A 15,000-nucleotide genomic window follows, 5' to 3' on the forward strand; every position below is an offset into this window, starting at 1 on the left:
GAGGGAAAGGAAAGGGAGGGAGAGGGAGGAGGGAGAGGCAGAAGGAAAGGAAAGCGAGAGAGAGGGACTAGGGAGAAGGAGGAAGATGCAGAAGGAAAGGAAAAGGGAGAGGAAGAGGGAGAGGAAGAGGGAGGAAAAAAGGGAGAGGTAGGAGGAAGAGAAGAGAAAGGGATAGATTATCCTCGGCGGAGCTTTTTCCTCTTTCGACATCGTTGACTGGGAGAACATATGGAAGAGAGGAAGACAGGGAGAGAGGAGGAAGGGAGGAGGACAGAGGATAAGGAGAGAAAAGGGAGGGCGAAGGAGAGAGGACAGGGAGGGAGGAGGAAGGGCGAAGACAGACAGACAGACAGAAAAAAGGGCAAACAAGGACTCGAATTGGAACAGATACAGAAGGAATCCTGGAATCCTCAGAAAAAGAAAATAATGAAGAGATTAAAACCCCCTTTCTAAAAAAAAATTAAAAATAAATAAATAATAAATAAAAATGTGAAAAAAAAACCCTGAAGACAAAAGCTCACCCTTGCAGCAAGACGAAAAAAAAAAGAGAGAAGGGACAATGGCATTTAAAATTCGAGGAAAAACAAAAGCGCGCCATTACTCTCGGCCGCACAAACAAGACGGCATCCGTACGACCCTCACCCCCCCTTCCTCTCCTCCGGCCCCCTCCCCCACAGATCCTCACGCCCACCCTCTCCACCCCCTGCCGCCCACCCTCTCCACCCCCTGCCGCCCACCCTCTCCACCCTCTGCCGCCCACCCCCGCCCGGATTACGACCGAGGATTCGGGATTCGCCCAGTCGTTTGACTCCGAGAAGGGGGAGGAGGGGGAGGAGGGGGAGGAGGGGAGTGGATTTCCATGATACGAGATTTCTTCGCAAGGGATTTCTCTGGAGTGATTTCACGCGGCGCGGAGGATTTCTCTGGGAATGTTTTCCTTCGTATTTGCCCATTTTTTCAGTGCGCCTCACCTATTCATTAATTTCTAAGATTACTGTAATATTTCTTATATTCTATTAGCACCGTCGCTGCTAACCTTAATATCATATAATTTTCATAATTATCCTCTCTCCCTCTCTCTCTCTCTCTCCCTCTCTCTCTCTCTCTCTCTCTCTCACCAAACTCCTTCACATCGAATGTTCAAAACATGAAGGGGAGAGTGAAGAAAAGTGAGGATAATGGAGGGAGGAGAGAGAAAAAGAGAGAGAGAGAGAGAGAGAGAGAGAGAGAGAGAGAGAGAGAGAGAGAGAGAGAGAGAGAGAGAGAGAGAGAGAGAGAGAGAGAAAGAAAGAAAGAGAGAAAGAGAAGAAAGAAAGAAAGAGAGAAGAAAGAGAGAGAGAGAGAGAGAGAGAGAGAGAGAGAGAGAGAGAGAGAGAGAGAGAGAGAGAGAGAGAGAGAGAGAGAGAGAGAGAGAGAGAGAGAGAGAGAGAGAGATCCCAAAAGCTTTCTCCTCCTCAAAACCCCTTACTCTTTTCCCATTCGAACCTCTTTTTAAAACCTCTGTTCATTTTGCGAATTTACAGCGCTTACCTCAGCAACTGCGCTCCATCTCCACCGTTATTGGAATCATTAGCGACACCGTTTTGTCTCTTTTTAAGATAGTTCCTCCTCCAATAAGCCTAACAGCCTCCGTTTTCTCATTCTCGGTTGTTTACCCCCCCCCCCCCTCGTTTCGTTTCTTCCTCTTCCTCTTTCTGAATCAAAATCATAATGTATGTAAGCCAATTCTGCGAGAATTATGTGAATGATAATCAGTCTCTATTATTATCTTACTGTTCTAGCGGTCGCTATCACGACAGCTAAAATTCCAAAATAAAGATGCCATAACATGAACCAATGACATGTTTAGTCACGTTTGAAAAAAATGAGGTGAGGGTGAGGGTGCAGGAGGGAGGAGGAGGAGGAGGAGGAGAGGAGGAGGAGGAGGAGGAGGAGGAGGAGGGAGGAGGGAGGAGGAGGAGGAGGAGGAGGAGAGGAGGGAGGAGGAGTAGCAGGGGAAGGGGAAGGGGAAGGGGAAGGAGAAGGGAGGAGGAGGAAGAAGCGAAGAGGAGGTGGGAGGAGGAGGAGGAGAAGAAAGGAGGACGAGGAGGAAGGGGGAAGAGGAGGAAAGAAAAATAAAAGGAAGAAGGATAAGGAGAAGGAGAAGAAGGAGGAGGAGAAAGAAAAGAAGGGAAAGGTTGAGGATTAGGAGAAGGAGAAAGGGAAAAAGGAAGAGGGGGAAGACGAGAAGTGGCAGAAGAAATTGAAGAGAAAGGCAAAAGAAGAGAAAGAGGAGGAGGCGGAGGAGGAAACAGAGGAGTTACAGGAAGGGAAGAGAAGAAGAGAAGGAGGAGGTAGAGGTGGAAGGAGGATAAGAATGAGAATGAGAAAAATAGAATAAAAATCAAGACCAACAAGGAAAAAAAACGACCCACACAAACCCACACAAGGCACGAAGCAGCGCCACGTGACAGCGGCCGCCCTTCAGTCGAGCAAAGGGCTCCGTTCCGTCAGGAGCTGGCGTAACCCCCCCCCCCCCGCCGTCCACACTCCCGTTCCTCCGGGGCATGCGACGAGGAGTCCGGGAGTGGAGCACAACAGCTGGCTTGGCTCTTCCTGAAATCTTTCTGCGTTCTAGCTCTTCGTGCCCTGCCTTTCGGTGCCTGTCTCGTGTCTCTCTCGCTCATTCTCTTTTTCTATATCTGTCTCGCTCTCATTCTCTTTTTCTGCATCTGTCTGTCTGTAAGTCTGTCTCTGTCTGTCTGTCTGTATTGTGAATCTCCTTACTTCGATGATTACAAAATATTAATACTATAAAAAATGAGAAGATGAGAAAATTATTGAATAAAATAAATAAAAATGAAATCGTGATGTCTAAACGAAAGAAAATAAGATGAAAAAAAATACATGTTCATTGTCCGTCATTCAAATGCAAATCGACGGAACGTGTGCAATGATTAGATTCTCTGCCACCATCTCTCGCATTTCCAGCGTGTCCTTCATTTCCCTTTTCCAATTCCTTCTTTCTCATTCCAATTCAATCTTCTCTCTCTTCTTCTTCTTCTTCTTCTCACTGCCATTCCATTCCTTTTTTTCCACTCTCTAACTTATTCACTTCTCGTGCGAACTCACTTTTTCCCTCGTCCCAACTTATCCCGACCTTCTTCGACCGTTTACAGCACGAAGGTCGTGTAAGCCTCAGTCCAGAGAGAACTTTCCCTCACAGGGTCGCAACCGCATGGTAATCGGGGTTTTACAGACACGCGGATTTTACAGATTTCACAGCTCGGGACAGCAGAACGGCGTGCGATCACGTGACCGCCATAACTACGTAGAAATGTTCATACGTGCATTGCAAAGGCGATCTCACACGAAATTGCAATTCCCCGCCGGCTCTATGCACAGAGGTAGTGGACTGGCTTCGTAACTTCTCGTTCGCGCCTCGTTGCTTTCCATTTTTTTTCCCTCTGTGTTTTCTTTTTGTTTTATTATTTGCTACTCCGGGGCAAAAATACTGAAGGAAATCCTAATCTGAAACCTGACAACTGTGGCAAATCCGGTATCTAGGCAAGCACTGACCCCCCCCCCCCCTACAAAAAAACAAATGACAAAAGAGAGAGAGAGAGAGAGAGAGAAAGAGAGAGAGGAGAAGAAGAGAGAGATGAGAGAGAGAGAGAGAGAGAGAGAGAGAGAGAGAGAGAGAGAGAGAGAGAGAGAGAGAGAGAGAGAGAGAGAGAGAGAGAGAGGGAGAGAGAGAGAGAGAGAGAGAGAGAAAAGAGAGAGAGAGAGAGAGAGAGAGAGAAAAGAAAGAAGAGAGAAGAGCAGAGAGAGAGAGAGGAGAGAGAGAAAGAGAGAGAGAGAAAGAGAGAGAGAGAAAGAGAGAAAGAAAGAGAGAGAGAATATAAAATAGGACAAAAAAAAAGTTATCCCAACCGAGCCTCCCCCCCTTCACCCCCAGGTTCTTCTCTTGCCCAACTCTCCCCCGTCAGAGAAGACCTCCTGCCCGTCTAGAAAAATGATAACCGCGATTCCCTTACCGTCTGAGCCTCGAACTTCAAATAAAACCCCGGATGAGATTCGTAAACCGAGATCGCCACCAAATATCTCCGGAAATTTCAAAGGCTTAAAGAAACCCTACTCATAAAAACAAAATGGATATTCCAAGAGAGAGCGATATAATTGAAACGGCGAAGCCTAAGAGACACGAAGGAAGCATTTCTCAGACTCGTGTTGGATAAAAACGCATTTGCAACATTCGTTATTTTCCAATGTTGCGACGTACATGACCTACATGGCCGTGGAGGAGAAATCACGTGACCACGGACAAAAACAATATCTGGGTAAAAAGTTCCAAGCAAATCTGAAAAATCGCCCTAAACAGCAAATCTAGAAAAAAAAAAAAAAAAAGTTTTTTTTGTTTTTTATTGTTTGTTCGATAGCAACGACGCAAAATTATCTGTTTACTTCATTGCACAATTATGTCATTTCAAATACTGATTTCTTTTTCCTGCACGATCATATGTAATATTCCAACGAATTGGATCTACACAAATAATATTATTAAATAATGTTATTAAAAACATTTTTATCTACAATACTGTACATCATGATCTAGAATACTGACGTACTACTAATACCTCAATCTTTTCACACCTACAAAAAGGTTAGGACACTACTTATAGATACATATACACACACACACACACACACACACACACACACACACAACACACACAACATATATATATATATATATATATATATATATATATATATATATATATATATATATGTATGTCTATACATGTGTATATATGTATATATGAGTGTGTGTGTGTGTGTGTATGTGTATGTGTATGTGTATGTGTATGTGTGTGTGTGTTTTGTGTGTTTGTGTTTTTGTGTGTGTGTTGTAGTGTTGTGTGTAAACATATATATATATATATATATATATATATATATATATATTATATTATATATATATATATATATATATATATATATATATATATATATGTACATGTACATATACATGTACATATATATGTATGTATGTATGTATTTATGGATCCATGCAATATGTGTGTGTGTGTGTGTGTGTGTGTGTGTGTGTGTGTGTGTGTGTGTGTGTGTGTGTGTGTGTGTGTGTGTGTGTGTGTGATGTGTGTGTGTGTGTGTGTGTGTGTGTGTGTGTGTGTGTGTGTGTGTGTGTGTGTGTGTGTGTGTGTGTGTGTGTGTGCATGTGTGTGTGCATGTGCATGTGTGTGTGCATGTGCATGTGTGCGTGTGCATGTGCATGTGCGTGTGCGTGTGTGTGTAATAACGTGTATTAATTTATACAATATATTTCTTTCCAGTACTTACCAAATGTCGGAGGCTCTTCAAGTGATAGGGATTAATAGCCAGAGCATTTTGATAACATGTCTGGGCTTCATAAAACTCATTCTTCTTCTCATGTAGCAACCCTTTCTGGTAATGTAATGGAAGAAAGAAAATTATTACACACAAAAGTGCTTTTACCATATAAGTGATTTATGATAATCAGTTTTCAAGATTCTTGAGTATTCCATGAACAAGAAAAACATCACTTCTTTTTCAATTGCAATATAACATTGTGCTAAATTATACCATGAGGACTTATAAGTAATAAGCAATTTTCTTTATTATTCATCCCAAGCCTCTGATGACACATCACTGAATATATGCATAATGAATTCGACTTAGGCTGTTGAGATATATTTAAAGAACAAGAGATGGCTGAAAGTGTCTAAATATTGGTCCAAGATGAATATAACTTTCAAGGCATACAATAATAGATTTTTATATATATATAGCTAAAGATCTAGTGTTAAATAATCAATAGTAGGCAAAAAAAATTCTAAAGAGGTCCCTTCAGTCTACCTACTTTTGACAAAAGTGAACCAGTTCACTTCATGGTGATTTTAGTTTATCAATTACATATGATTACACTTAACCCAATGCTTGCCAGGCATGGCATGTACATATATGCCAAGCCCACTGTGAGTTAACTTTATTAATTGTTTTTACACAAAGATGGCTGCACTTGTACAAAGTCACCAATGTACGAGTACTGCCTGTCTTGCCTGTTTACCCTTTTCCTTGATTTACGAAAATATTTTACATTATCTTATTTTGCTGTTACTAATGTTTATAAAATTTTAGTAATTGTAAGGTAATAATAAAAATAACACCATCAATATTCATAGCATTAGTAAAAAAAAAAAGATTTTCCTGCCAATTCAAGGAAAGGTGAAATCAGGTAAGGTCACAGGGGTCTAATAGTTGACTCCTTTGTGGCTAAGCACTAGCAGAGCCATCTATGAGCAGAAACATTTCACAAAAAATATAAATAAATAAATAAATAAAGAAATAAATCAAGAAATAAAGAAGAGAGCACAGCATTTTCCTGGTGGCACTGGGTTAAGATGGTTCCAGCAATATTCAGTCACCAAGGAGTCAATTGCTAGACCTACCTGACCTCACCTGTTTACCCTTTTCCTTCATTTTTGGAAAGATTTTTTTATTACTTGCAGTATTGTTATAATGATCCAAAATGTCAACAATCATTATAATAACAGTAATAGAAAAAACTCAAGGAATTGGATAATAGGATGAGGTAGGAAGATCTACTAACAGATTCTTTTGTGGTTCGGCATTTGAGGAGCCATTTACGTGTAAACAAAGAGAAATTCTGTTTTCTCTATTTTTTATTATAATATAAGCAGGCTCCTCCAACATGAATTTTTATTAGGTCCACATGTTTTTCTTCAAAATGTGTTACATTCAAATTCTATGCTGTTCATAACATTTTTTTCAGCAATGCACGATCAAGGTCAACAATCAAACTGGAGTCAACAAAAGTGATACAGATCTCTTTGAATATTAATTACAACCTTAAATTAACAGTAAAGAATAGGTAGTGGAAAATAACAATTGGTATTTTACAATAAAGAAAGCCAGAGCAATTGTACACACTCACCATGAACAGTATATGATGACTCATAGGGAAGATGGAAGAAGCTTCCTGCAAGCACTGAGCTGCCTCATTTATCTGATCAGTCCTGAAAGTGTGTATATATAAATGTTATCTAATTCTACTCAACAATCCTTTATATACACACCACTGATAATAAATATTGTGAAATGTAGACAAAATGGTAATACCAACATGTTACAATATACATTCATCTCAAAAAGGATAGCTACTTTTGTCTCCACAGGAGGTGACATGAATATATGTACAAGAAGAATACCCATTCAAAAGTGCACCCTAGAGTAATACAAAGGGTCCATTTAGTACACACAGTTATAAAAAAGTTTGTTTAAAAAAATGCAGTTCTAACTTTAAGCAACCAAAATGCATGCTTGCAATAATATTAGTAACTACACAAAATCAAATAAAATTTTTAAAATCATACATTAGCAATCAAAACATTAATATTAGTGTTTACAAACACATTAAATCCAAGAAAATGCCAAGGCTCTTACTTGAGATACAGCTGAGCCGTAAGTAACCAGATCTGAATCTGAAGGAGCCAAGCTTGCTGAGGTCCTGGTTTTGGTTGGTACGACGAGAGGGAAGATGCAACCTCTGACAACGCCTGTTCCACACGCGAAGCAGCAACGCTCTCCGCATGTACAGATGCTGCGGGGGGGTGAGGGGGAGAGTCTTGAGTAAGTGGAGGTTTTGTCAAAGGGTTCTGAGTATTAGTGTCCACCTGTATGGCTGGAGAAAGGAGTCTAAGGTTCAAGGACACCACTTCAGAGAGGGCCAGTCCCATGGAGGAAGGAACCACATGCTCGCCAGGGGTCGGGGCTGTAGGGAAAGGTCAACCTCTCACTGACAATGCAGAGGACGGGATCATTTGAACAAGAGATGACTGATTGAAAATGATGTTTACTCTACCCCTTAATTACTACTTATAGTACCTATTCTAAAACAAGCTACGTAATAAACAGTTAAGTTGTTTCCGGTGATTCTTAGCAAGGCAACTTGCAAACACTGCACTAGTAACAAAGACATTCTACACATTCTTGGTAACAACACGAACAGTACTTCCACATTCTTGTTAGCAACATAGATATCCTATGCAATCATGTTGGCTACTCAGACAGAGATCAACAGCAAACAAATGCAACATCAAAGTGAAGAAGACTGGAAACACTGAGAATCAAGTACAAAATAATTACCCTCACATAAACAATGAAACTGTTTACAACTACCTTGTCTCTTGAGCTATCATTAGGCCTATGGCACTGACCTGAACTACTTACCACCATCCTTATCAGACATGTTGAAGATACTGTAAGTATCGTGATTGGTGTGCATCTGGGATTGGACATCACTAATGTCACCCATCAGCTGGTCCTTGTAGAGCGTTTGCCATAAGCTCAGCATGTGGCGTGCTGTCAGGAGGGCCACCTCACCACCATGAACTGCTTCCTCCAGGCTTGCTCTCACATAGAGAAGGTGCAAGTTTTCTGGGTATTCAGCTAATGCAGCTTCCACAAGCTAGAATCAAGGGCAATATAAGAATGTTTTCTGCTGCAGCAAAATCCTTTACTTGATGCTCTTCCTTATAGCTCTTCATAAGAAAGCTCTCTGTGTGTGTGTGTGTGTGTGTGTGTGTGTGTGTGTGTGTTTGTGTGTGTGTGTGTGTGTGTGTGTGTGTGTGTGTGTGTGTGTGTGTGTGTGTGTGTGTGTGTGTGTGTGTGTGTGTCTTTGATTGGGTGGTTATGTACATATTCATGTGTCAATACAAACATGTCCACTAGGAGAAAATATATAATGAAATGGATCCTTCCTTACTTCAAGAGCTTCCTCATATTCCTTCTGAGCAGAGAGCAGAAGGATCAGCAAATGAAGGGAATGTGGGTGTTCTGACCGCAGGTAAAGAGCCAACTTGACGTGGTGTGTTGCCTCGACCAGATGACGACTCTGGGCATAATGTAAGGCAAGGTAGAACTCAACCAGATGATCACTTGAGTCAAGCTGCTGAGCTCTGTGGAATATATAGTGGGGTTTAAGGAAAGATAAATAATGCTAATAAATCAATATTTATAATAAATATCTAATAATAATAACAAGATAATATTAATAACAATAATACAATGAGTTCTTAAGAGTCACCTAAAGTTTTAAACGTGAGCTCTTAAATGCTCAGTGCTTTTTACTGGACAATTTGGCTTGTGTTTCATCGCTGATCTAGAATCTGTATTATGTTCCAGTGAGAGAATGATATTTTCAATACAAGATGCATCATGTATGGCTATTTTGTCTTGTCAACTCATGATTATCTGGCCCACATATTGTATACTAAGGTGAAATGTGGCCCCCTTGGGTAAATGGGTTTAACAGCCCTGATCTAAACTTTCTGCAAACCTTATCTCTTCATTATCTTTCCCTACCAACTAAATCTAGCAATGAATTTTTATGAACTACACAGCAACCTTCAAGCAATGCACAAAGACTCTTCAAATTTGTGAACTGTACTCAGCTCTCTCTTAAACATTAACTTCATCTCACCTTACAAAAGACTCCAAGGCCTTTGCTCGCAGTGCCTGGGAATCAGCATGGCGTTGCTTGTGATGAGCCTCCAAGGTTAGTCCAAGGCCATGATACAAATAGCATCTTGCGGTGAGAACGCTGGCTCTCTCCTCAGCTGACCTTAGGGCCTTGTCCACCCACTCTAAGCCTTCTTCAATCTAAAGAATTAAACATTTTGTTAAGGCTGAAGAACATTGTTCTTCACCTTGACACACTTTTTCTTGTAGGCAATCTATATTTCAATCCATACTAGTCTCATTCTTACTATGAAGAGCATGTATGTAGATAAGGAAGAAATATTTTACTTCATATATTAAATAAATACCACCGGGATGGTAATGGAAAAATATATTTTCTTTTTTCTTAAAGTCTATAGATTGTAATAATAATAAAGGAAGCTGATACTACTGATGCCCTGAGCAGACAGTGCAGTTTCCTATATGGAATCCTGGTGATTGAGTATGCAGTGCAAATGTCATATTTTACTAAAGTGATGATTCCATCTCACATAACAATATCCCTGCACAACTATCTGACTTTATCTCACATTCTCTGAACATCTTTAGATATTCTTGGTATTTCTATCTAAAATTAAAAGACGAAAGAAGGCATGTCTAAGGAATCCTTGTGAAAAGAAATATGTAAACATTTTTTAATTATTTGAATATTTTGAATATTGTAAAAATTGAAAATAGATCACCTTTGCTGCATTTATTGATCTTCAACAATGCACAGTAATACCTTAACCCATTGGTTGTGGCATTCCTAAACAGTTATCTGGTCCCAGGGACAGGCTTATTATTGTGCATCAACTGTCTGCTCAAGCCAGACTAGCTAGATTGTTTTTTTAAACACACTTTTTTGGTTGTTAGCCCTTCTCTAGTCTTTCATAACCAAAAGTAAGGAAAACAATGTTTGGGCAGAGTTCAGAGAGCTATGATTCTTCCACAATATGTGGGTGACATTCAACTTGAACTGATAAATAAAATCTTTTTGTGAAGCATCTAGTCAGCCATCGTGTTACTTTTACTCTCATATCTCCTCTGTTTTAAAATAAGGTAAACACACTGGCTTTTTGTAGACACCAGACTACTTAGTTTAGTGATTTTTTATTGTCTTGGATGCTTACCCTCTCTTACTCAACTTGAAGTGAAAAACTCCCTCTGTAGTACAGCTGAAGTTGTCTATGATATCATTATATTCCACCATTTTTTTATGACTGATAACCCTGTTGTCAAATCATGAAGTCTATGACCTGTGAGTTACTACTATCTTGGGTTGTGATATTTAGTAAGACAAGCAATAATTCTTAACCTGCCTTTGGAAAGATAATACAGCTTAGTGCATTAAAACCCTCAGCTTTAAAAACCACCTTTTCTCTTTTTAAGTAACAAGTAGCTGAAGGTCAGTACCTTGCCAAGTTGCTGGAAGCAGATCTTGGCTGCCATCAGACAATAGTGAGGCTCAGATGGCATGAGACGATGGACTTCCTGCAATACGAGGAGCGCCCTGGCATACTTCCTCCCACATGCTAAGGCCAAGGCAAATTGCTGCCAGACATGGCTTGCCTCGTATGAGAACTTCATTGCTCGCTCGAACACCTTGGGAGACAAAATAAAAAGCTTTTTAAATATGTTAGGAGACAAACATAAACATGTGTGTCTATAATATGTCATGTGCATGTAAATCATAATTATTAACCCAATGGTGCCAGGTAATCACACTGTCTACTGCTGTTTTCTTTTGTGAAATTTGTTTGCTCATATATGGCTACATAAGTCCCCAGGGAGTCAATTAGTGAGCTTATGTGTCCTCATCTGATTGCCCCTTTCCTTTAGTTTTGGGGGATTTTTTTTTTTCTAATGCTACTAATATTTATCTGATTATTGTGGTTGACATTATGATGGTTATTATTATATTTGCATTACTAACAACAATAGAAAAAAAAAAAAAAATCTTTCCAAAAATCAAGAGAAAGGTGAGCTAGATAAAAATACTGACTGATTCTTTTGTAAAGATAATAAAAAAGACAGTGGACACGGCATATATTCTTGCTACCTTGTCAACATAGGCTTAAAACAAATAGCATCCAATAATGCAAAGAATGATCTATATATTTTCACTACAAAATATATAAGAACAATTATCATCATAATGTGCAGGACATATAACACTGCCACTGGAAATAAGTGACTAAGATACAACATCAGGCACAGCTAACAACAAAGACAAACTTCTAACAACAAACCTCAATCAAAATCTGATGCTGCTTTCTTCTTGCCAGGGATATGCAGAGAAGATCATAAACTGCTGTTGCATTGTCATAGGCATGGACTCTGGCATTCTTGAATTCCGGTGACTGACTCAGGACAGCTTCTCTGACTGCCATGGCCTCACTGTTAACAAAGAGGGTAAGAAAAATAGAACAAGAACAACACATTATAAAAAGGAGAGAAACTAGGAATGTATGCACATGCCCATGCACACACCTATGCATAAATCTGTAAAGTAAAAGCTAAGTGCAGACAGTACTTTATTTGGAAAAATCAAAGACACACCTAATAAGCAGAAGTAGGATGATCTCTTCATTGATGTTCTTTGGTACAAAGAGGTTGGTACCAGTGTACTTCTGGGGCTTCCAAGGACTCTCTCCTGATTTGAGACTTGAACTGCTGCGACTCCTTTCATCTGTTTGTCCAAGAAAGAAGGTTTTACAATCAGGATCTGAATCTCTATACCACTCTCTTTTTTTGTCTGTTTCTCTCTCTCTTTCTTTCTCTCTCTCTCTCTGTCCCTCTCTCTCTCCCTCTCTCTCTCCCTCTCTCTCTCTCTCTCTCTCCCTCTCTCTCTCTCTCTCTCTTCCTCTCTATTGCTCTCTTGCTCTCTATTTCTCTTTTGCTCTCTCTATCTCTCTTTATCTATCTCTATCTCTCTTTATCTATCTCTATCTCCTTTATCATCCTATAGTATTTTTGCATAAAGTGCAATGAGTACTACCTACTTGTGCTATGTGCACATATAGTGGTACCTACACATATACTAAGCAAAGTTCTATTTATTTTTAAAATAAAGTACCAATATATGACAGATCATAAAATCACTGACCAAACACTTGATCTAAGTCACTTTCAGATTAACTAGATCTATCAGCATTACTCAGTGACTTTAAATCACAATGGTAATGCCCTTTAGATAATGATCTGCAGTAATAGGGGTTACCATGCTTTAAAAATGTGAAGAAAATTTAAAAAACAATAACAGTTTGATGTTTACAAAACAGTCTATCTTACTAGTCCATCTTCATTAGCTTCTACAAAGATACAATGCAATATAAAGAAAGCATGATTTGCTTATATATTAAGGTGCATGTCAACAATAACTACATTCATATGGAACATTCAGATTAGACCTTAAACGCCTCCATTTACTTTTACAATGACTGAAGAAACTTGATAAAGTAATTGAAACAAGTAAAAGACTAAAGACACTGTACATGCAAATTATATGAAACTGTGTGAGACAATCACAAAATAATCTATGATTATGTATTACAACATGAAAATGCGTAACTTGTTCTTAATGCCTATGGTCCTACTCACCACTCTTGTGGCTTTCCATATAATGTGTAGTTAGTCCTATTCATCTTCACTGTGCAAGGGTGTCCAACACTAGTGGACTATTTTCCTAACACTTTATAATGATTAATGAGATATATGCACTATATCTCATGCTGATTAGCAAGTATCCTCCATTTGCATCTAACATCCAACAATCTAATCCCTGAGCCAATTACAGTACTATTTGTCCACCTCTTTCTTTCTTCTTGTGAATGGAGCACAGTGAGCGTGAATTAGTAATTATGGTGCTATGGGACACATTTCATCCAGCTAACAGCCCAACTTTCCCTATCCAACATTTCCCCTCCACTCATCTACTATCATGGCCCACCGAGCTGTTGAGCCCACAGAATTACCTTCTGGCATATCAGTCTTTTTACACTTTATACATCTAGATACATACAAATACACTTAAATACCCATTTAACTGTCTTGTGTGATAAAATGGATTTTCAATTATTCTTTATGTGTTTAAGCTATATGCTTATTGTAATCTGTTTCATTCATATATCAGGGGATAGTTTTAATAACCTTTTCAACTTTAAACCCTACTGAGACTGTGTATTTGGTATATAACAATGAAATATATGTCTTCTGCTGTGTAAAAGCAAGCTTTTGAAATGACAGAAACCAATCTCTGTCTTAGTGAAACTGGAAAAATCAGGCTTTTTGGCAGCTTCATAAGTGGAAGGGGTTTGCAGATCTTGGGTTTAATATCTGCTTTAAGCAAATGCTGCACATACGATTGTCTTTCAATTACCGACATGACCTCACAAAAAAAAGACACTTTAGGTTTCACACAACCAGACTTCAAACTGCTTTCTTAATCAAAATAAAATGCCCAATCTGAATAATAAGGTGAAGACTGATGCAGCAACAATATATCAACAGAACTGAACCAAAAGTGGGTAAATGAATAACCCAAGAAAAATCTTGAAATCTAGATTATAAGAATGTCTAGTATCAGTCCTACATTGGAAAATAAGTTTACATTAGAATTTTGGATACCTAACAGTTGTGTGACTCTTGTAATAGCTAATTTTCTACTCATGACATTCCCAGTACTGTTAAAAATTACTATTACCAGTTTTGTGAAATGATATCTTGATTCCAATTAAAATGACATCACAGAAGCATGTGTATGTGTGTATGTATGTATGTATGTATGTATGTATGTATGTATGTATGTATGTGTGTGTATGTATTTTTATATAACTACAGGATATTTTCATGTTCTACTCATAACCATCCCCATATAAGAAAATAATCAGCCGTACTTATATCAAGCCCACTGCTAGAACATCAAATACTTCACAAGTGAAAAGGTGATCCACTTACTAACACTCTTGCAAGGTTTTTTTAACCATGATCATGCAAAATAACATCACCATAAACACTGAACATCCAACAGTTTCAACACATATCACTGCTCTATTCAGAGTAATGATTTTATGTCTACAACATTTGGTGAACATTCTGCATCCACAATGAAAATAATCTGAAGAATGTTTTGCTTAAAAGAGTTATTTGTATACTTCTAACATCCCACAGGGAGTTGACATAATAAGATGCCAAGGTACAGAAGAAACAGAACACTCACGGTGCAACTAAGTATAAATATCTACCCACCTAACTTTCGCATACCCTGATTAGGTGCCTTATAAGCATGCTCAGAGCAGCCCCTTAATAAGACTTCAGCAAGCTGTCTAGCAAGAGTTAACCGAAGATGTTGGGTGGCTGTGGACTCCACTGCTGAGAGCATACTCCTGCAAATGGAGAAGTAGATCTCAGCTTTATTTTTTTTCTAATAAAAATTAACTTGTAAGGGAGGAAAAT

General features: G+C 39.0%; 1 protein-coding gene across 5 annotated transcripts in view; it reads right to left on the reverse strand.

Moving 5' to 3' along the window:
• Positions 1-15,000, reverse strand: part of LOC119573194 (tetratricopeptide repeat protein 7B-like) — a 136,126-nt gene that overhangs the window by 104,667 nt on the left and 16,459 nt on the right. For 4 of the 5 annotated variants that reach the window (XM_037920292.1, XM_037920289.1, XM_037920291.1 and 1 more), the window contains 10 exons: positions 14,794-14,930; positions 12,106-12,235; positions 11,796-11,943; positions 10,960-11,148; positions 9,527-9,705; positions 8,810-9,002; positions 8,275-8,512; positions 7,489-7,645; positions 6,980-7,061; positions 5,344-5,448 (listed from right to left, as the gene is read on the reverse strand). In XM_037920292.1, coding sequence (XP_037776220.1) covers positions 5,344-5,448; positions 6,980-7,061; positions 7,489-7,645; positions 8,275-8,512; positions 8,810-9,002; positions 9,527-9,705; positions 10,960-11,148; positions 11,796-11,943; positions 12,106-12,235; positions 14,794-14,930 — 1,558 coding nt within the window. The remainder of the gene's footprint in view (positions 1-5,343; positions 5,449-6,979; positions 7,062-7,488; positions 7,646-8,274; positions 8,513-8,809; positions 9,003-9,526; positions 9,706-10,959; positions 11,149-11,795; positions 11,944-12,105; positions 12,236-14,793; positions 14,931-15,000) is intronic. The other variant, XM_037920290.1, reaches the window with a different exon arrangement.

Source organism: Penaeus monodon, chromosome 5, assembly GCF_015228065.2.
Source record: "Penaeus monodon isolate SGIC_2016 chromosome 5, NSTDA_Pmon_1, whole genome shotgun sequence".
In the NCBI taxonomy this organism is placed as follows: domain Eukaryota; kingdom Metazoa; phylum Arthropoda; class Malacostraca; order Decapoda; family Penaeidae; genus Penaeus; species Penaeus monodon.